The following is a 21,954-nucleotide window of genomic DNA, read 5'->3' as shown; positions in this document are numbered from 1 at the left end:
TCACACGGGCTCTAAAATCATGCGATTTTTCGCAAACTTATGGAATCCAAGCTTTTCGATGGTCTCCTTCACTTTGCGATGTTTTCACTTATGTGATGTTGCGTGAAAAAAAATTTGCGGCATGTCCTATCTTTCTGCTTTTGTCCTATGTTTCCCTATGAAGCCTTTGTTTTATCGCAATGCACAAACTTGAAAATCGAGCTCCCTTCAGACCGATATCGCAATTGCTACCATGTGAAATCCTCGTGGATGCAAGGCGGTTGCCCCTTGAAAACAGGCAAACTCTCAGAAAGATAGGACATGCTGCGATGTGTTTTCTGGATCGCATCGCGGTGCCATACAGGAAAACATCGCTAATGTGAATGAACCCATTCCAAAGAATGGGTTTATATCTCGCAATGCACAAATCTTGTGTGATTTTTCTCGCCAGTGTGAAGGCGCCCTTACACAAAGAAACAAAACTTAAGCAGTGAAAGTAAATGTAACCCTTAGCCTAGAGATTACTATATCAGTAGTACCTTCACAGAGTTTGAAGTGTACCTCTTTTGTTACAAAAGAAAGATCACAAACACTCCATAGGCAGCTTTAGGCCTCGTTCACACGGGCAACCAAGTCGCTCGATTTATTTATTTATTTTTTTTGAGTTATGACAATGCTATAAAGCACATGTATGTGAAGCCCATGCTTTCCTATGGGTTCCTTCACATTTGCAATGTTTTGTAGCATGCGACATTGCAAGACAAAAATCTTTTGGTTTTGCGATATGCACGCAACCTGCGAGGTTTTGTAGCCCATGTTTATCTATGGAGCCTTCCTCTCTGTTGCATCGTGGTTTTCGTACGGTGCGATGCAACCTTGACAGTAGGAAATCCTAAATATAAGCCCTGGCTGCAGAAAAAAAACCACATACATCACCTAGAAGAGCTGTCCGGGGCTCCGCTGCATCTTCTCCCCAATCCCCAGCACTGGTCTTCAGCATCATTTCTGGATTGGGATTGGAAAATCCCTGCCTCCAGGAAGTGCTGGCTATGATTGGCTGAGGGCATCAGCTCAGCCAATGAGAGCCAGCGCTCGTTGAAGCAATCACAGACATTCAAAATCGCGAAATCGTGATTTTGCGCGATCACGATTTTAACATTACAAGTCCCATAGACCCCTGCAGAAAAAAAAGACAGATATTTGAAATATTGAGGCTGTTTTACTAATTTTTTTTTTTTTTTTTGGGGGGGGGGGGGGAATTTATAACGATGATAACACTTTAACAAGTGTGATGTATCCTGGTATTCTCTGGGGGGGAGAAAGCTGAAACATCATGATAAATAGTTTAAAATACTGAAATGACTTGCTACTTTTGTTTTGCAGGGAAGTTGGAGTGATATTGTTGGAAGACGAAGTGCACTAATTACCTGTATTCTCATAAGTGCACTTGGATATGGTCTTCTTGGTTTATCCATTAACATATACATATATGCCATTGCCAGAATACCTGTGGGTAAGTCTCCATGTGAGCTGAGAATCCAGTCTGATTTATTTTTGATTTAAAGGGGTTGTCCCGCGAAAGCAAGTTGGGGTATACACTTCTGTATGGCCATATTAATGCACTTTGTAATGTACATTGTGCATTAATTATGAGCCATACAGAAGTTATTCACTTACCTGTTCCGTTGCTAGCGTCCTCGTCTCCATGGTGCCGTCTAATTTTCAGCGTCTAATCGCCAGATTAGACGCCCTTGCGCAGTCCGGTCTTCTTCTTTTCTGAATGGGGCCGCTCGTGCCGGAGAGCGGCTCCTCGTAGCTCCGCCCCGTCACGTGCCGATTCCAGCCAATCAGGAGGCTGGAATCGGCAATGGACCACACAGAAGACCTGCGGTCCACCGAGGGTGAAGATCCCGGCGGCCATCTTCACCAGGTAAGTAAGAAGTCACCAGAGCGCGGGGATTCAGGTAAGCACTATCCGGTTTTCTTTTTTAACCCCTGCATCGGGTTTGTCTCGCGCCGAACGGGGGGGCTATTGAAAAAAAAAACCCCCGTTTCGGCGCGGGACAACCCCTTTAATGAAGCTACAGTTCTTAGGCTACTTATACAATGCATTCTTACTTATAAATGTTCTGTAGACATTGATTTGCAGGAATGCTGCCATTCAACAGGTGGCGCTGCAAAAGTATTGTTCCATCTTCCTTATTTGCATATATTTCCCAGGGGAGTATGCATGGCCTTATAAGTCTCCTCACTCACCTTCTAGGTGCTCTCCTTAAAGGGGTTGTCCCACGGCAGCAAGTGGGGTTATACACTTCTGTATGGCCATATTAATGCACTTTGTAATATACATCGTGCATTAAATGTGAGCCATACAGAAGTTATACACTTACCTGCTCTGGTGCTGGCGTCCTCGTCTCCATGGCGCCGACTAACACGGTCTTCTCCTTCCATTAGACGCGCTTGCGCTGTGCGGTCTTTTGCTCTGTTCAGCGCGGGACAAACCCAAGGGACGTGATAAAAAAAAATTATAATTTTACTTACCCGAATCCCGTCTCTGCAGCTTCTTTCTTCTTTGCAGCCAAGATGGCCGCTGGGATCTTCACCCACGATGGACCGTGGGTCCTTTCCCAAGGTGCACCGTGGGCTCTGTGCGGTCCATTGCCGATTCCAGCCTCCTGATTGGCTGGAATCGGCACACGTGACGGGGCGGAGCTACGCGATGACGCGCAGAAGGGGGCGGAGCCAGAACACCGCTTGTGCCGAGACCCAAGAGAAGGGAGAAGACCCTTCTGCGCAAGCGCGTCTAATCGGGAGATTAGACGCTGAAATTAGACGGCACCATGGCGACGGGGACGCTAGCAACGGAGCAGGTAAGTGAATAACTTCTGTATGGCTCATATTTAATGCACGATGTACATTACAAAGTGCATTAATATGGCCATACAGAAGTGTATAACCCCACTTGCTGCCGCGGGACAACCCCTTTAAATGAGCGCTCTATGGTCCAGCTAACAAGGTTGTCTACTAAAGGGGTCTACTAAACTACTAATGACGAATTCTTAGAACAGGTCATCAATACGAGATCAGTATGGGTCTACAGCTTTATATCCCTGCTGATCTGCTGTTCTCTGGACTAGTGCACTGAGCTGATTTCTGCAGGAAGCAAATGGCTCAGTTTTCACTGCAGTGTCCAGGCTCGGTATGACAAGATATTCAGTTCAATGGATACTTTGCATGTAATACCAAACATCACCAGTGAAGTGGGAATGGAGCTGCATCCTACCTGGAAATCAGCTCCGTGCACAGGTTTATCAGGCGGGGGAAAACAGGCAATCAGTGGGGGTCCTGGGCGGCAACTGTTCTACTATTGATGATCTATCCTGTGAATAAGTCATCAATACTTTACAAATAGATAACCCCTTTAAAGACAAGAGCTTTATATCTAGAAGTATTTATGTATGTATTTTAGTTTCCTTTTAAAATAAAATCATTAGTTGCCTCCAGTGAAATAGATTTTGGCAGTCACAGAAGTAACACTTTTTATTGCTGCTGGTAATATCAAATAAATGTCCACCGTGCTAAAATAGAACTTTTTGAAAATGCTGAATAGCATTTTTTCGTGTTTGCACAGAAGGTCTTGTGTCAGCTTTTCTGAGGGAAAGGCAGACTGACTACTCTGGCACTTGGCCAGTCTGAATGCACACTTATGTGTAAACTTTAATTACTGATCTCACACTTTTACTTTATCTAGTCCTGCTTTGCAGTGTCTATGTGGAAATGATTGATCTGTACTCCACTGTCAAAAGTTTAGAACTGCTGGCAGTCATCTGGTTAAATCAGCAGATCGGTGAACATCCTAGGATTTCTGTCTACATGCTAGTTAATCCAGTTTTAGTACACTGTCTAAAGCAGTGTTCCCCAACTCCAGTCCTCAGGGACCGCCCAACAGGTCATGTTTTCAGGATTTCCTCAGTGTTGCACAGGTGATGTAATTATTGTCGGTGCCTCAGACATTGCCACGGGTGTTCTTACCATAGGATATCCTGAAAACATGACCTGTTGGTGGTCCCTGAGGACTGGAGTTGGGGACCCCTGGTCTAAAGTGACTGGCAGAACACAAGGTTCCATGTCAGTCCTCTTGCCTTTATTTTTTGGGGAGGAGCTGATGGTATATTCCTACTGGCAAGAACATAGGAGAATTATAAATATATAAATACAGCTTGAGTACTAACCTTATTACATTAATACAATACCAGAACCAAGCACACAACATAAATACAGATCAAGATCCTAGCTCGTAACATTAATGCAGCACCCGAACCAAGTTAGGTATATAATTTAAGGCCAAAACCAAGCTAAGTGCATAATAACACTAGAACAAAACTCATAAAATGAATACAGTGCCAGAACCAAGCTCAGTATATAAATACAATACGAGAACCAAGTTCACTATAAAAATCCAAATTCCAAACCAAGTTCATAGCGTAAATGCAGCACCAGAACTATGCTTATATAATGGAAGAGTTAAAGACAAAATTGGTGAGTCACAGAAAATAAACTATTTCTATGTACATGGATTGATTTCTGTGTTTAGTGTATGCATCTCTAATGGTAAGAAGACAGTTACATGCACAAATGTTTCTGCGAATAGAACAGATTGGAACAATGTGTAAGAAGTATGTTTTCTCTCTTCTAGGAATTTTTAAACATTCACTTTCCATTTCAAAAGCATTCCTCTCTGACCTGGTATCTGAGAAAGAGCGCCCCCATGTCATGGGAAGGTTTAACTCAGCTTCCAGCATGGGGTTTATCCTGGGACCTGTTGTCGGTGGTTACCTTACAGAACTGAAGGGCGGTTTTTATATTACTTCTTTCCTTTGTACATGCATATTCATTATCAATGCAGGTAAGGAAGACAAAGACACAATGTTAACCAGTGTAGCTTTCACTGCTACTTCTGTGTACATGTGGAGAATATTTTTGGGAATCTGTGCTTGCAAATCATAATTGGTCTTTATATATTTTAGGGCTCCTTCACACAGGCGATTTTCAGTTGGCCGCGTCGCAAGTATATGCTGCTCCCGGAATACCGTTGAGCGGGGAAAGAGAGTTTAGCTCTACTAAACTCCCTCCCTCTCTCTACCCCTTGACAGCTGTCAGCAAAGAGAGGTGGCGGGACAGGGCGGGAGCTAGTGTGATAATGTTCCACTCCGTCACGCCCCCTCCCTTTTCCAACAGCCGGCAAGGGGCAGAGAGGGGGAGGGAGTTTAGCAGAGACACTGCTAAACTCCCTCCCTCTACCAGCAGCTCTCATAGGATCCCATAGGAGTCTATAGGACCGTCCGGTGTATTTTGGCTAAAAACATAAGTCCAGAACCATACGTCCAGCCGACCGTAATGTGAATTGTATCTTTTCCGGCCAACCGTTTTTATGCACCCGAAAATCGCCCATCTGAATTAATGCATTGGAATCCAATACATCAGATGGTCATGTATATTGGATGCCCGTGAAAAGGCGGTCAATATATGCTCGTGTGAATAAACCCTTAAAGCCATAAAAGCACAATAGCTCTTTTTAGTGTTGCAGTTTCTGGGCTATATGAATAATATCTCAGCTGCTTTCTTGTGCTAACACTACTATAATTGCTACTAGAAATAGTTCACTATACGTAGTAATCTGTATCTCACCTGAACAAGTATCTCAGTGAACACTATGGTAAAGTTGAAAAAGTAAAGGTTCTTTTACACGCAACGATTATCACTCAAAACTCGTTCAAATGGCCGAAAGTGAGCAATAATTGTTGCATGTAAATGCAGCCAGTTGTGCACTATTCGTTCAATTGTTGTTTACCGCTGGTTTTTAACCCACATAAAAACAATCGTTTGACTGCTCAAAAGACATTTTAATAGAATTCGTCATTCTTTTGAGGGGCTTGCCAACTTCAATGTACTCATTGCGTTTGCCTTACATACATAATGAGTACATTGCTTACTCATGCTGGAAGAAGAAAATGGAATCCTGTGGGCCAGATAATCCCTCACACAAACACACACCCACCTGAGCAAACAGCTCTTACTTTACTTGAGCTAATAAGGAAATGGAGATGATTAAAAGCCATTATCTGTACCTGTAATTTTATGCAAAAATGTCATCAGTTTATTTGGTCATGCATGTAAAAGGGCCCTTCCGCTATTTTCACACTTTTATGCTCATTATGGAAGCTACATTCTACAAGTATCACCATTGTCTTACTAACTCCATTGACTTATAATTGGGTATATAGACTTTTGGTTCGTAATCTTCAACACAAGTTCCAAATGGAACTTCTAACAAAGATGCAATCTCTTCCGCTGTGCAGCCATTCAGTAACCCTATAGCTGTAATACAATAACTTTTCTTCATGTTATCACCCCATTACTATTGAGTTACACATTTAGGGGATCTTTTGTTTTCTTCTACATTAGCGAGGAGATGAGCAATTGCACATCTAATCACCCTTGATAATCAGGCCACCTGTCAACTCTGTGACTCAGCTGTTTACTGGCATCTGCGTCACTGATATTTTTGGTCCCTTCCATTCTGGTGATTTTGTGAGGATGCGAGCATTCAACATGATGTAAGTAGCTTGTATAAAGTCTACACATCCTGAACTCTTATTTTTAGATGATGTGCGTGTCAGGTTCCTCTTGGTTCAGAGTTTCAGATGCAAACAAGGCTCTTTATGCAATTTTACACAAGATTTTGCGTTCATGCAAAATTGCATGTAGGTGCCTACGGTATGAGTGTGAGATGTTAGGTGACATTTGTACAATGTGTAAGGCGTCTACTTTCAGTAAATATATTGAGCATGGTATATAAGGTTTTACTTGTGTATGTCAAAAGTGTAAAATTTGTTGCTATAGCAAAAGGGTTAAAGTGGCTACAGAACATGGTAACAGCAGCCTGACTATTAGACTTCTGACCGTGAAGCCGGCTCCACACGGGCGATAAAATCGTGAGATTTGTGCTTTTTTGAGAAGAAATAAAAAAACTGCAACACTCCCTAATCTTGAATGAAGAAACCTTAGAGTAAATTACATTTGATATTTTGTTATTTGTCAAAGGACATGTCTACTTCGGACACCTACATTTTTAATTTAGTGGGACCCCCTATGAGATCTGATGCTAACTGCCACTAGAGCTGCTTATGGAAGTATTGGCACTGCCACCCTAACGCCGCCTGCACACGAGCGGAAATTCCGCGGTGGGATTTCCCGCAGAATTTCCGCTGCTGGAAGCCTGCATAGGATTGCGTTAACAAACGCAATCCTATGCAGACGGCCGTGATTTGGCCGCGCGAAATATCGCGCGGCAAACAAACCGCGGCATGCTCTATTTCTATGCGGGGCTCGCAGAACAACGCACAGAAATGTAACTCACCTGCCGCCGGCTCCGGTCTGCGGATGCGCCGGCTGCACGGCAAGCCGGCACATCAAACAGCCGGAGCCGGCGGGCGCGAGTGAGTACGCGCTGGTCCCTGCAGGCGCTCGGGTCGGGTCCCGCGGCGAGAATCCTCGCCGCCGGATCCGACCCGCCCGTCTGCAGGCAGCCTAAAATAAGCAGTCAACCATGGATTTCAGAATTCCACTCTTTGCAGCAGCTCTTTACTCCCGATTGGGGTCACTTACCACTTCCTGCAGTTGCCTAGGGCATTTAGGCCGCCTGCACGCAGCCTGGTCGGATTCCGCATGCAGGATCTAGCAGCGAAATCCAACCCTGCGCCTAGCCGGTGACCCCCGCGTACCTGTCCGCAGCCTTCATAATTTGTGCTGCGGATCTGTTGTCCGGCGCACATGCACAGTACAGATTATGCCACACCATCGCTAGGTGATGATGCGGATCCTGCAATCTTTCCGCAATGCAGATTGCGGAACGGCTGCAAGTCGGACAGCTTCCCTTGACTTCAATGGAAACCGTCCGCACGAACTTGTGTAGAGGAAATCTCGTTTTGCCATAGCATCTATGGGCGGTATTTGCTGCAGAATCTGGTGGTGGACGCCCGCTCCTGATTTTGCGATGCAAATCCGCCTGTGTGCAGGAGGCCTTAGTCTGATTATGTCCAAAGAAGATATCCCCTTTAATCGTGCAAGAAATAGTTATTTAATAGCTTCATCCAGGTACACAGAAAGATGGTCATCTAATCTAACATATCTTATTGTTGCTTTACTGCTACTTTGCAATGCTAATTATGGAATATTTTCATTTTTTTAGGTCTGGTTTGGATGATGCCACAGACTATGGACAAAGCTAACCTTCTCCCTCCTAGTAACCATGCCAGATTACCCAATACATGTAACCATGCGATAGATGAATCACAGGAATCCAATGGAAATATACCAAACAGATCTGCACATACCTTCTGGGTACAAATTGTATCCGTGCTTAAGAAGGTTACAGGAGTGGCTTTCTCGCAGATGTGGGACATATTTTTAGTCCGTCTGCTGATGGCCGTGGCTGTGATGCTTTATTACAGCAACTTTGCTTTGGCAATGGAAGAAAGATTCCACCTGACTCCACGGATGACTGGATACTTGATAAGTTATGGCAGCACCCTGGGAGCTCTTGCCGGTTTCTTGCTGGGACCACTTTCTAGACTTTATCAATATAATATTTACACCATGTTGTTACATTCCAGCGTTCTCACATTCTTTTCCATCCTGTTGTATTCTGTGGCTCCTAAGATGTGGATCGTTATATTGTCTTCAACGTTCTTGGCATTTTCTACAAGTATAGGCAGAATATGCATTGTAGATCTAGAACTCACACTAGGTCAGAAGCATGGAAGTGGTACCCTCATAGGTGTTGGACAGTCCGTGACATCAGTGGGGCGCATACTTGTCCCCCTCTTCTCAGGAATTGCACAAGAATATAGCCCTTGTGGCCCGCCGCAGCTTGGAGCTGTCTTGGCATTAGCATCCATATTCCTAATGTACAAAAGTAAATCACATTATGATGGGACCGCACAAAGCAAATATAAGAAGGAGTAGCTAGCCTTTCTTTGATGATATAATAATGGAAATATACTGTATCTTAAATAAGGGCATGTGCAATAACTACTGATACCGATAGAGTAAAACACAACGCAAGATGCTATGTCTTTAAAAGCCATGACTTGAGGCCATCATACTGAGGTACTGAGTTTAATTTAATGGTTTAGGAATTATAACCACTAGTATGGTGGCCATTCTGCTGTTCTAGACTGTGATGCCGAAAACAATTCTTGCTTAATATGAATGACTCACAATAGACTCGAATTGTATGGGAATGGCTTTAGCGCATGCACTCATAGGGTAAGTGCCTCGTTAGAAGCAAATTTGCACTTAAAATGATTACTACAGTAATTTACTGCATATTATTATAAAATCTAAATCACAGGATATTATGACGTATTGCTAGGAGATTTTTTATTTTAGTTATTTATATAGTGTCTACATATTCCACAGCGCTGTACAGAGATTATCAACACTTGGGCTCACCATCTAAAGTCCAAGTTAACCAGATAGGATGTTTCTGCACTGTAGGAGGACACTGGAGTACCTGGAGAAAATCCATGCAAACACAGGGAGAATTTACAAACTTCATGCAGATGTTGCCCTTGGTCGTCTCTGCGAAGCAATAGTGCTAATCACTGAATTTCTATTCTGCTCATAATATACCACATAACAATGGAGGTATGGCCTCTATCAAACACATTGTTCTAGTTTCAGTATAGTCTTTACACTGGACATTCCGTTAACACTGGAAAATGCAGAGTATTTTAGAAACTCAGCCGGCCATTTGCAGATGTAGCTGTTGAAAGGCTGTTTTTTTGTTTTCACTGCTTGCACTTCTGGACTGTAACTCTGGATCAATATGAGATAAAGATTGCAATGAATTTAGAAAGTTACTGTAAGGCCCAATGTCCACTTGCACGCATGGATTCCACTGCTGAATCCCACAGTGGAATTTGTACGTGCCCGCAGACATGGGGAGGAAAATACATTTCTTTTTTTTTTTTTTTTTTACATTTCCAAATCAAGCATGGGTCTCCTTCGTCACGGCCGGATCTTCTTTCTTCACTACGGCAGATGTGCCGGGCGCATGTGCAGTACTCTTGTTTTTTTTCCTCAAATCTCTTGCTTTCCCGCGGATCCACAGCCCGTCCACAGTGACAGCTGCAGGTGGTCCGCGGATCAGACGGCTTCCATTAACTCCAATAGAAGACATCCGTGTGGGATCCACAGGAAAATGGAGCATGCTGCGATTTCTTCACATCCGCATGCTTTTTACTGTCCTGCAGATGCTAATGAATCCCTATGGGTGGCTTGATTTGCGGATCTCCTGCATGGGGTACCAAAATCAACCCATGTAGGGTTCCACAAATCAAATCCGCCTGTGGCCATTGGGCCTAAAAGTATTTAATTGTCTTTGGTTAGTTTGTGTGTATTTAATTAATCTGGAATAGTGTGCAATGTATAGGTTACTGTGTAAGGGCATGCTCACACCAGCGTTAAGCCCCATTGGGGATTTCCATTGCTCTGTTCTACTTTTGGAGGAGAAAAATGGAAAAAAACATAAACAATTCTGTTTTAATTAGATTTCTTTGCAGTAAAAACTGAACAGAGAAATGGAAATCCCTAATGGGGTTTAACACTGGTGTGAACAACCCCTAAATCCAAACTTTATGGGAGATAATAAAATTTTCAAAAGTTAACAGCTCACAACTCTTCTAGTATTGAAGGGATTCTGTCATCGTTTCCAGGGTGTTTTTTTCTGAAATGCTGCAAATATGCCTTGAGGGTTGATTTAGAGCTGAACTCCGAGTCACGGGAGTAGGCGGTGTCGGTCTGTCCCCACCTCCTGTATTCAGGGTGACAGCTCTCTCCCCTTTTGTGTATAGAGAGAGAACTGCCAGTCTTTGGGCAACTGGTGGGGAGAGGCCATTGCATCCAGCCCCGATCAGAGCGATCGAGCACTGAGCTCTGTTATTGGCTCCAGCTCCTGTGACCTCCTGAAAACCGTGTGGGGTGCAGCTGTCAACAGAGACTGGAGTGGGGAACCGAGCGCTGTCGCGGGACACAGTGGGAATGGGGAGAGGTGAGTATATCACTATTTGTTATTTTCATGCATGGGGAAGGGGTTGTCCAAAGTTCTTACAACTTGGACAACCCCTTTAAGTAACTTTTTGACCATAGTATTGATGCAGATGCTAGAAGGATTTACATACCAGTACATTCCAAGCTCTAGTTTGTGTACACACTTCTCTTCAATAGTAGATGTATTGCAATTTGTGAAAATCTCTATCTTACTATCAATACTGTGCAGCACAGCCAAGAACTTTAATTCAAGTGGAAGCTGTCAAATTCCTAATGGTTTTGCCACTGCCTTCTAGATTATTAATTTTGTATGGTTTATAAAACTGAGTGTTTTATGCTTTATGAAGAATAATAGGAACTATGGACAGAGTAAGTTTATTATTCTTTATGTAGAGAATGTAAAGAGGTATATAATACAGCATTCACAGAACGAGAGCAACATGCAAGATCATTCACAGCACACTTAGAGGAAACCCAGTATAAGTTTATGTCACAGTTTAAAGATATATATACACACATGCCAGATTTATTGCACAGATTTCTCAGACTGAATATCCGTTCCATACATCTGAGTGGTTTAATCTTCCACATCACATGCATGGATTTGTGTTAGCCTCAATCAAATGAATATTACAGTCATCAGAGGCTCCAATGGTTAAATGCAATAACACATATAGAATGCATATATTGCATGTTGTCATAACTTCATATTTATGAATTGTATAATTCTAGGTTTGGACATCCTAAATCTGGCCAAACAGATTAGGTTGTTGGTAAAGATGAGCGAACGTACTCGTAATGAGTACTTACGCACCCGAGTACCGCCATTTTCGAGTACTTCAGTACTCGCGCGTAAAGATTCGGGGGGCGCCGGGGGGCGGGGAGAGGCGCGGCGGTGCGGGGGGTAGCAGCGGGGAACAGGGGGGAGCCCTCTCTCTCTCCCTCTCCCCCCCCCACTCCCCGCCGCAACCCCCCGCGCCGCCACGGCGCCCCCCGAATTTTTTCGCCCGAGTACGGAAGTACTCGAAAATCGCGGTATTCGGGCGAAAAAGGGGCAGGGCCGAGCACATTCGCTCATCTCTAGTTGTTGGCAATCTGCATTGTGGCTTCCATTAATAACACAACCTCCGACACTGTGCTGGATCTGTGGAACCATGAATCTCAAGGACACATGGTGAATCCTGTTGACTTATGGCTCCACTATTGTACTGCATGTTTTGCTAATCTTCCTGTTGAATATCACAGAACTACCAATATTGGCATTAAATGGAAATATGAATATAGTTTTAGATAATTGTTAACTCAACCTGCCAATTTTAGATAGATGACTAGAAATTGGCCATTAATGTACATGGGGGTGTCGCAAAACTCCCCCAGTGGCTGATATTGGAGAACTTAATGGAAAATAAGCTACTTCGAAAAGTGCCTGATAACACTTTTCCCTCTCCCAATTGGAAAAACGCGCATACTTAGCTCAGCCAAGCGGGTATGGGTATGATGGAGTCAGGGGGAGTAGCTGGTGGCAAAATGATTGTATGGCTGACCGCTATCTCGTGTATGGCCAGCTTTAGTCTTCATGCACTTGGTAAAGCCTTGTGGAAAATGCTTTAAGGTAATGCACAGAGACCCAAAGACTCCATACATTGTAATATGGTGCTGTTTATGTCGTAGTGTTATGGGCTCATTTTCCCTTTAAGTATAGCTAGGAAAATACCTCTGTAATACAACATCTGACGAATCATGGCACAGTTGGTTTTTTTTAATGTGGGTTTTATATTGAAGTCTAAGGGTGCTCTACTATTGCTCCTTACAATTCGGAGGTTGTACAGAGCCAAAATACAGCCTTGTTTATGAGACCTCAATGACAATTGGATCTAATCTTTACACAACTGTGCTTCGTCATTCTAATGCTGCAGTGACATCAGAAGATCATATTTTGTAAATTCCATAAAGTGGCATAGCTAGGCAATTCCCAAATAATGAGACCTCTGACACCATGACTGGAAATATCACACAAATCCTCATGCTACAGCTCTATAGAAAGTGGTAATATAGTAACATGAGGATGGAATGAAATGTTCAGCCACAGAAATCTCCAACTTGGTTATATGTGTTAAAGGAGTTCTAGCAGTCAATTACTCACAGGAGTCTGTTTTAAATTTGGGCATGAACACCAGCCCTGTCGCAGGTCACAGGACAGGTTCTGTCTGGTGCTTCTAGCAACAGTATGACAGTCCATCTGCCAATCACACTGGCTACTCTCTGGGTAGCCCTACCTGCCCCCTTGGATGTAATGAGCTCCCACTATGGGTGAGTAATACATTGAGCATATGCTTGAATAAATAGCTGTCCAGCTAGTTCCTTCCGAGGGGGCAGGCCTACTCAGAAAGTAGCCTATATGATCATCTGGTAGAATATAATGCCATTGCAAGACACACTGGATGTTACCTGTCACTTGGTAGGGAATAGAGTTGGTTTACTTGCCCAGAACTGTCTCTTATGATAAATGGCTACCATCCAGCCTATAGAAAAATTGTCACTTAAGGGGGTTATCTAACCTTTCAAAACTGATGGCCTATCTTTACTATAGGCCATCAATATCTAATCAGTGAGGATCCACCGCCTTGGATCCCTGCCGATCAGCTGCTTGCCGGGGGTGCAGTGATTGTATGATCTTGATTGTACAGCAGAATGTCATATTATTGAGAGCGTCTGTTGTGAGTACGGCAGGCTCGTCCCATTCACTTTATGCTCAGATGTAAACTTTGAAGAGGCTGCAGCGGGCCAGCCCCTTCCATCTGCTCAGTCGCAGGGATCGGCAGACCCTTACTAATCAGATATTAAAAGGTTGGGTAACCCCTTTAATTTTCTGTAAGCAAACAACCCATTCAAGGCTCTCAGTATAACTTAACAGCTTGTTCACTGTATTTGGTTTTCATCCATAGAGCTCTTCCCACGACATCCTCTGACATGTTCTATATCATTCTTTTGTTTTATGTTTACACATTGTAATATGTTTTTGTATTTACTGCACAAGTTTAATGTACAACATAAGCCTCAGTTTTGTGGAAACACATTATATGTATTTTATTTTTCTGTTTTGTTTGTCATTAAACTACCAGCAACATCTGATCTTGGTTGACCGTTAACTAGCAGTAAAACCATCCCAGTAGACAAGAAGATCCCTATGTCAGCGGGAACTTACTAAATACTTGTTATGGGGGCATTCTCAATTTTTAAGCCATTAACATACCAATTAAAGTTCTAAAAGCAACAATATTTCTAGTCTTTGAATAACCTTGATGTGATCTAAAGATCTTTATCATCTGCAGAATAAAATCTCAATGTGGTCTACAGCTAACTCTCTGTGCAATCTGTCTCTCTAGAACTTGTATATCTGGGCTATTAACATGAGATATTTTTAAGTATTGATAGTAGTAGGGCTTTTTAAGTGAGGAGACTGCCGCAGCCGCGGGAAGAACCTCCTCAGTTATAAAGAAGTTTGTTGTCTGCAGAAAAAATAATAATTTAACCAAGTAAAGTGAATGGGACTGAGCTGTAATGTTAAACATGAACAAGAGTGAATTCCAAGGTGAACCGCTTCTTTCTGATGCTTGATAGGAGACTTGGGAATCACACCCCCATGATCACACATTTATACCTTCAATGTTTAAAGCCATATAACTTTTAATCAATGCAACATATTAGTATAGTAATGTATAAAAGCTTTCATGTGTTTTTAAGGCTATTGTTTTTGCAAAAACATTAAATAAAAAATGGTGAATTAATTAATTAGCCTGGAGGTTAGCTGGCATGTATTTTCCAAATTCTCCACTAGGTGCTGCTATAACACCACCTGATAACTTATACATAAACAAAAGCTATCTCAAAGGCAGTCCCTTCATTCTAATGATTGGTGGGTGTCCTGTGCCCAAAGATCGCATACTCATGCCATTAATGTTTAAAAGTATATAACTTCTTTAATATCAAGATAAGATTTTTTCACTAATGCATTAGTGGGTTTATAATGGTGTAATAAAAGAGTACTGTGAAATTATGTGTGGACAGTTCTTACATCATAGGATGTTTGAATAGGTTATATATCCTAAGTATCCAGAGGTAAACACCTACAGCAGGGGTCCCCAACTCCAGTCCTCAGGGACCACCAACAGGTCATGTTTTCAGATCTCCTATAGTAAGAACCCCTGTGACAATGTCTGAGGCACCGACAATAATTACAGCACATGTGCAATACTGAGGAAATCCTAAAAACATGACCTGTTGGGGGGGGGGGGGGGGGTGAGGACTGGAGTTGGGAAACAGTGTTCTAAGTCAGTGTTTTTCAACTCCAGTTCTCATGCCCCCCAACAAGTCATATTTTCAGGATTTCTTCAGTATTGCACAGGGGATGTAATTGTGTGTGCCTCAGATATTGCTGCAGGTGTTCGTACTATAGGATATCCTGAAAACATGACCTGTTGGGGGCCGCTGAGGACTGGAGTTGGGGAACACTGACCTACAGGATGCACCATTGAGCAAGCTTTTTCAAGCCATGAAGTGCAACCTTTCTGCTACACCCTATTACAGTATTTTAGAAATTGGGTCACAGTCTATATAAACCTCTGAGGGTGGCCATACTCCCTGCGGATGATCCATGGTAAATGCAAGCAGATTACTAGTAATTTCTAGGCTACACCTAGACAGGCCTGTTGCAACATAACCGCCTCAGGTGCAGCCCGGCAGCTAGCACAGATCATCCACAGGGTGTATGGGCTCCCTTAGTCTGTTTTAAAAAAGTTATTTTGGTCCACTTTTTTATTGGTAAAAGCTTTGTTTCTCAACTCCAGTCCTTAATTACCCGCAACAAATCATTACTTGGTGATATCCTATAGAGAGATCAGCTGTGGCAATTTCTGAGATCATTCCAATAATTACATCACCTGTGCAATGCTAAGGGAATCCTAAAAACATCACCTGTTGGGAGTACCTGAGGGCTGGAGTTGAGAAACACTGATTTAAAGCATGAATCCTTTACAATGTATATATCACTGTGACAACCAAGGCTCTTAAAGCTAATAAACACCTTATCACTGAAAAGGGCCTGAGACTAAAATATAACCTTTATTAATTAGAAAGATAAAATACCACCCCTTATTTCAAGGGCGGTTATTGACCCAAACAGACACAAAATAACAAACAAACACCTATATGGATTAAGCAATCTGTTACTGAGATGTATAGCTGTACTGGCCAACGGATATTCAAGGATACGTTACCCTTCGATACGTGAAGGGTAAGTATGGCTAACATGCCAAAAGGAGTTCCCGATGAAAACTGTTTTAGGAACCCACTGTGCCCATATAGGGGCCACTAGATAGATAAACCAAGTGCCCTGCACGACCCTAGAATCATATATCTAGAACTGCTAATTGCAGGATAAGAGGATTGGGCCACAGAGGAGTCAGTTGGTGTAGGACGTATGACCACTGTGGCAGGTTGACAGCTAATTACATGCGCGGCCGTGCCGCAGGTAGTACTGTGCTTGATGGAACCACCCGTAAAAGCACAAAGGGTTGTATCCGTAAGGTTCAGTATTGCTACAGATTGCTTTCCAATAAAGATACTGGTCTATCAAGACCCATACACCATTTGCGGGTCCGGAATATGTGTTGGTCTAACAACAAACTGAAAGTTCCACGACACTGTGACGCGATGAAATGAGGATCATCAGAGTGTCATGCGTATTTAATAAAAAGCTAGTCTACAGTAGTGTTGAGACTTGCTTATGCAATGATGCTAAACTCTGATGTCAGTTATAACAGTCATAGAATGATTGCTGTAATTGATGTCAATCACAGCATTCATAACCGTTAGAGATGAGCGAACACCAAAATGTTCGGGTGTTCGTTATTCGGAACGAACTTCCCATGATGCTCGAGGGTTCGTTTCGAACAACGAACCCCATTGAAGTCAATGGGCGACCAGAACATTTTTGTATTTCGCCGATGCTCGCTAAGGTTTTCATGTGTGAAAATCTGGGCAATTCAGGAAAGTGATGGGAACGACACAGTGACGGATAGGGCAGGCGAGGGGCTACATGGTGGGCTGCATCTCAAGTTCACAGGTCCCACTATTAAGCCACAATAGCAGCAAGAGTGCCCCCCCCCCCCCACTGTCAGCATAAAGATCGTTCTCCTCTGCCACAGCTGTAACAGCTGTAGCAGAGAAGAACGATGTTTGCCCATTGAATTCAATGGAGCCAGAAAAACAACAGGTTCCACTGAATGCAATGGGCTGCCCGCGATCGCAGGATGAATGGTCGGAAAGGGGTTAAATATATAACCCCTTTCCTGCAATTCATCCAGAAATGTGTTACACTAAAAATATATACCGGCGTATAAGGCGACGGGGCGTATAAGACGACTCCCCAACTGTCACCTTATACGCCGGTAATACAGTGGAGCAAAGAATAAAAAGCATTACTCACTTTTTCAGATGATCTGCGGCGCTCCTGCAGGCTGTCGCTCCCTCCTAATCCACGGCAGAGTATTCCTTTCTGCACGAAAGGCTTGAAATCCCCGCCTCCAGAAACACAGCCAATGACAATGATGTCATTGAATGGCTGTGATTGGCTTGAAATCCCCGCCTCCAGAAACACAGCCAATCACAGCCATTCAATGACATCATTGTCATTGGCTGTGATTGGCTGAAGGCACATGTGTTTCTGGAGGCGTGGATTTAAAGCCTTTCGTGGAGAAAGGAATAGTCTGCCGGGAACCAGGAAGGAGCGACAGCCTGCAGGAGCGCCGCAGATCATCTGAAAAAGTGAGTAATGATTTTTATTCTTTGCTCCACTGTATTACCGGCGTATAAGGTGACAGTTGGGGGGTCGTCTTATACGCCCGGTCGCCTTATACGCCGGTATATATTTTTAGTGTAACACATTTCTGGATGAATTGCAGGAAAGGGGTTATATATTTAACCCCTTTCCGACCATTCATCCTGCGATCGCCGGCAGCCCATTGCATTCAGTGGAACATGCTGTATTGCTGGCTCCATTGAATTCAATGGGCAAACATCGTTCTTCTCTGCTACAGCTGTTACAGCTGTGCCAGAGAAGAAGGATTTCTCTTCTATATGTTCTCAATGGGGTCAGCGCTGCTGCCGCCGGCCCCATTGAGCGCATATAGAGAAGATTTATGGCCCTAAGAAGGACCGTTGGGGTTCTTGACACCTAAAATACTCCTAACACTCTCCCTATAGCAGCTCCAACACGATAGCGCTTTCCCTAAACTCATGTCAGAATGCATCCATAGCGAGCCGCGGGAGGGGCAGATTTCAATACTCGGGTGACACCTTATCTCCCCAGCCACTCACAGCAGGGGGGTGGTATAGGGCTTAAACGTTGCAGGGGGAAGTTGTAATGCCTTCCCTGTCTTTATATTGGCCAAAAAAAAGCGCTAACGTCTCAGGGAAGAAAGTTAAATTAACCAGAACACCGCATGGTGTTCGTTACGAATAACGAACATCCCGAACACCCTAATATTCGCACGAATATCAAGCTCGGACGAACGCGTTCGCTCATCTCTAATAACCGTCTAACCGTCGACGCGTTTCCACGGTGAAACTGTTTTAATATAGCACCGCTTCATCAGGACAAACATGAGACGTATACTATGTTTGTTGTTTGATGACTATTGTGATAGAACAATACAGGCGTGAACTAAATGCATATAACGCCTCTGAGTAAATTGTTCCTTGAATTTAAAGAAGTGCCAGGAGGGCTGATAGAAAGTTATATTGATAAAGCAACAGAACGGCTAAGCTAAACTTCAATCATGATAGTAGCCGCCATATCGGATATATAGAGAGCCCCAAACACACAGCACTTCTGTTTGACAGACCTCGTAACTGTCTGAAATTGGTCCGTTTATAAAGGGCTTGCTCCTCCTAGTGGGAGGAGAGTATCCTGTTCTCCCATTGGGCTAACACCAGAAGAAAGGAGGTCAACATGGGGACATATTACAGAGACAACAGGTCACATGATGCGTCGCTAAGTGATGATGTGTTACGCTATAGATCTAGGTAGGACCGCACTCAAGGGCGCCGTGTATTTACATCAGAACACTTTTAAGGCGCCGCCCATTGTTGGTGTCAAAGGTCAGAGAGGTGTTTGCTCCAAATAGCGACATAACGGTGAACGTGATGACGTTGGGCACCGCGTTGCCGTCATGACGTCATCACGTTATATTTGAAAACGCCGCCCACTGATGATGCAACCGGTCACGTGGGTGTTTATTCAGCGTAGCGGCGTGACGGTGAGCGCGATGACGTGAACACCGCGTTATCTAATTTCGCATCATCGGAGGTGTCATCGCATACATTTCACACCCCTTATAAGGGGGTGGGGTCACGGCGTAACAAGGCGGGACCAGCAAGTCCTATTCTATAATAAGAATAAGGACAAGTGGAAAAACATCGTTAATCATATAGTTTACCAGATAAGTAAGATATATGTGACTACAAGGTACGGGATCACAAACATAGTTTTAATAACGCCCAGATGTATATAGATGAAAAGGAATTACTGCAGGGATTGTTATGCAAGGCCAGTGACTATTAAAAAATGTTTTATTCAACAGTACATTGATTGTTGAATTATTTGCTTATCAATTGTACATTATATGTTGAATTATTTATTTGTCGGATGTTATTAGTAATACTATTTGGCCCATATTAATAGATGCTAGCTAATAGCCTGCAGATCATCCGTTGACCGCTCATGATGGTCCAGTGTTGCAGTAAGTATTCATACATGTATTACTTCTGGAGCGGTGCTGGAGTATCAGTTGATAATTTACATAGCACCAAATCACCACCTGTAACAGTGCCGTATATATATAAGTGGGATTATTTATTTGTCAGATGTTATTGATTATCACCGTTTGTGATTCTATTGTTAACCTATATTATTAGAAGATGGTTACTAACCTGCAGGACACCAAATAGCCGCTCATAATAGTCCAGTACGCAGTTAGATATTCATACATATTTTACTTCTGGAGCAGTGCTAGGGTTTTAGTTAATAATTTACATAGCACCAAGATCACCTCTTGTGACGGTCCCGTATGTAGCCATTGTTAGACATATCGCATTCGAGAATAGTACTGAATTTGAAGCGTAAGGTACATGATCAAGGAGTTAATCCTGGGGATACTGTGAACGGCCCAATTTGAACAAATCATAAATTACAGGATACCATGTACTGGATAGGAATTTGTTACTCCGTGAATTACCAATTTAAACAAAATAATGCTCACGGGTTTGTATTACGTAAAAATGGAAACAGCAGTCCGGGACGGGCAATGTCAAAAATGACCCATCAGGCTAAGCAATGTCCTAGATGAATGGGACAAAAGATAGATTTTCATTTAAACCCTTAGGTGTTATGCAATCCAATTTGTGAATCCAGAAGGCCTCTCTTTGGAGCAGTCTTCGATTCATGTCCCCTTTGCGGCCATTGTCATGTATAATTTCAATGCCTCTAAAAATGACTGAATCAGGATGGTCCGGGTGTACCTCCCTCATATGCGTGGAAAGACTTGTGGGTTCGTTTCTGTCGATATTTCCAAGATGAGCCAACGTACGTCTCCGCAATTGTTGGATCGTCTTCCCCACATAATCCTTAGGGCAAGGGCAGGTTGCCAGGTACACTACATATGAAGATCTGCAATTTATGAAGTTACGGATGGAATAAATTTCACCAGTTGATGCACTTTGGAAGTTTCTCGTTTTCTTCATAACTGGACACGCTTTACAGCCATGGCAATGGTAAAAACCTACCATCGCATCTGTCGTTATCCAAGTTGAGGGGGTAGGTGGTCTGATGTAATGACTCCGCATGAGCCGATCTTTAAGGCTCCTGCCTCTTCTGTACGTGGTTGCTGGATAAGATTGTAAAGAATCAGCCAAGTCCGGGTCTTGACGTAGAATGTCCCAGTATTTGGAAATAATTTTTCGGATTGTGGGTGCTTCATCGTCGTATGTACCAATGAGTCGTATGATGTTTTCGCCCTCGGACTTTGTTTTCCCTCGTAGTAAATCAGTTCTTGTTTTATTACTGGCTCCCTCACGGGCTTTATCCAAAATTTCCAAAGGGTAGCCTCTATTAAGAAATCTTCGTGTGAGGTCGTTTGATTTTTCAATGAAATCCTCCTCAACCGAGCAATTCCGTCTGGCGCGTATGAATTGGCCCTTGGGAATACCATCCTTTAATGACCTTGGATGATGGCTCTGGTAGTGCAAAAAATTGTTAGTAGACGTAGGTTTCCTAAAGAGTGTTGTGGAAATAAGCCCTGATTCCGTTTTGGATATTTTGAGATCCAGAAAAGTTATAGATTGCTTTTGTATTTCAGATGTTAAAAACAGGCCTAGAGAGTTCTTATTGAGTTCGTTGCCAAATTCTGTAAACTGAACCTCAGTTTCCGTCCAAAGGATGAAAATGTCATCAATATAGCGGATCCACATATCGATAAATTTAGTCCACATGGTGGTGGTATCACTAAAGACGTACTTTTCCTCCCACCAGCCCAGGTACAGACACGCATAATGGGGAGCACAGGGGCTCCCCATAGCGGTCCCCCTGAGCTGGTGGAAGTACTTTCGGTCGAACACAAAATAGTTGTGTTCCAAAATGAACTGTAGAAGTTCAAGAATCAACTTGTTGTGATCAGAAAATTGCCTACCCCTTTGCTGGAGAAAAAAGCTTGTGGCCGTCAGACCGCCCTTGTGTGGGATGGAGGTGTAAAGTGCTTCCACATCAAGGCTGGCCAGGAGTGTAGTATCTGGAACATATAGATC

At 43.2% G+C, this 21,954-nt stretch overlaps 1 protein-coding gene across 1 annotated transcript in view; it reads left to right on the top strand.

Moving 5' to 3' along the window:
- The window catches only part of MFSD9 (major facilitator superfamily domain containing 9), a 29,716-nt gene extending 17,760 nt beyond the window's left edge, over positions 1-11,956 (top strand). The window contains exons 4-6 of the mRNA XM_066577799.1: positions 1,363-1,492; positions 4,676-4,885; positions 8,231-11,956. Coding sequence (XP_066433896.1) covers positions 1,363-1,492; positions 4,676-4,885; positions 8,231-9,006 — 1,116 coding nt within the window. The 3' untranslated portion in view covers positions 9,007-11,956. The remainder of the gene's footprint in view (positions 1-1,362; positions 1,493-4,675; positions 4,886-8,230) is intronic.
- The last annotated feature ends 9,998 nt before the right edge of the window (positions 11,957-21,954 follow it).

Source organism: Eleutherodactylus coqui, chromosome 1, assembly GCF_035609145.1.
Source record: "Eleutherodactylus coqui strain aEleCoq1 chromosome 1, aEleCoq1.hap1, whole genome shotgun sequence".
Taxonomy (NCBI): Eukaryota; Metazoa; Chordata; class Amphibia; order Anura; family Eleutherodactylidae; genus Eleutherodactylus; species Eleutherodactylus coqui.
This window is presented reverse-complemented; position numbering and strand designations above follow the sequence as displayed.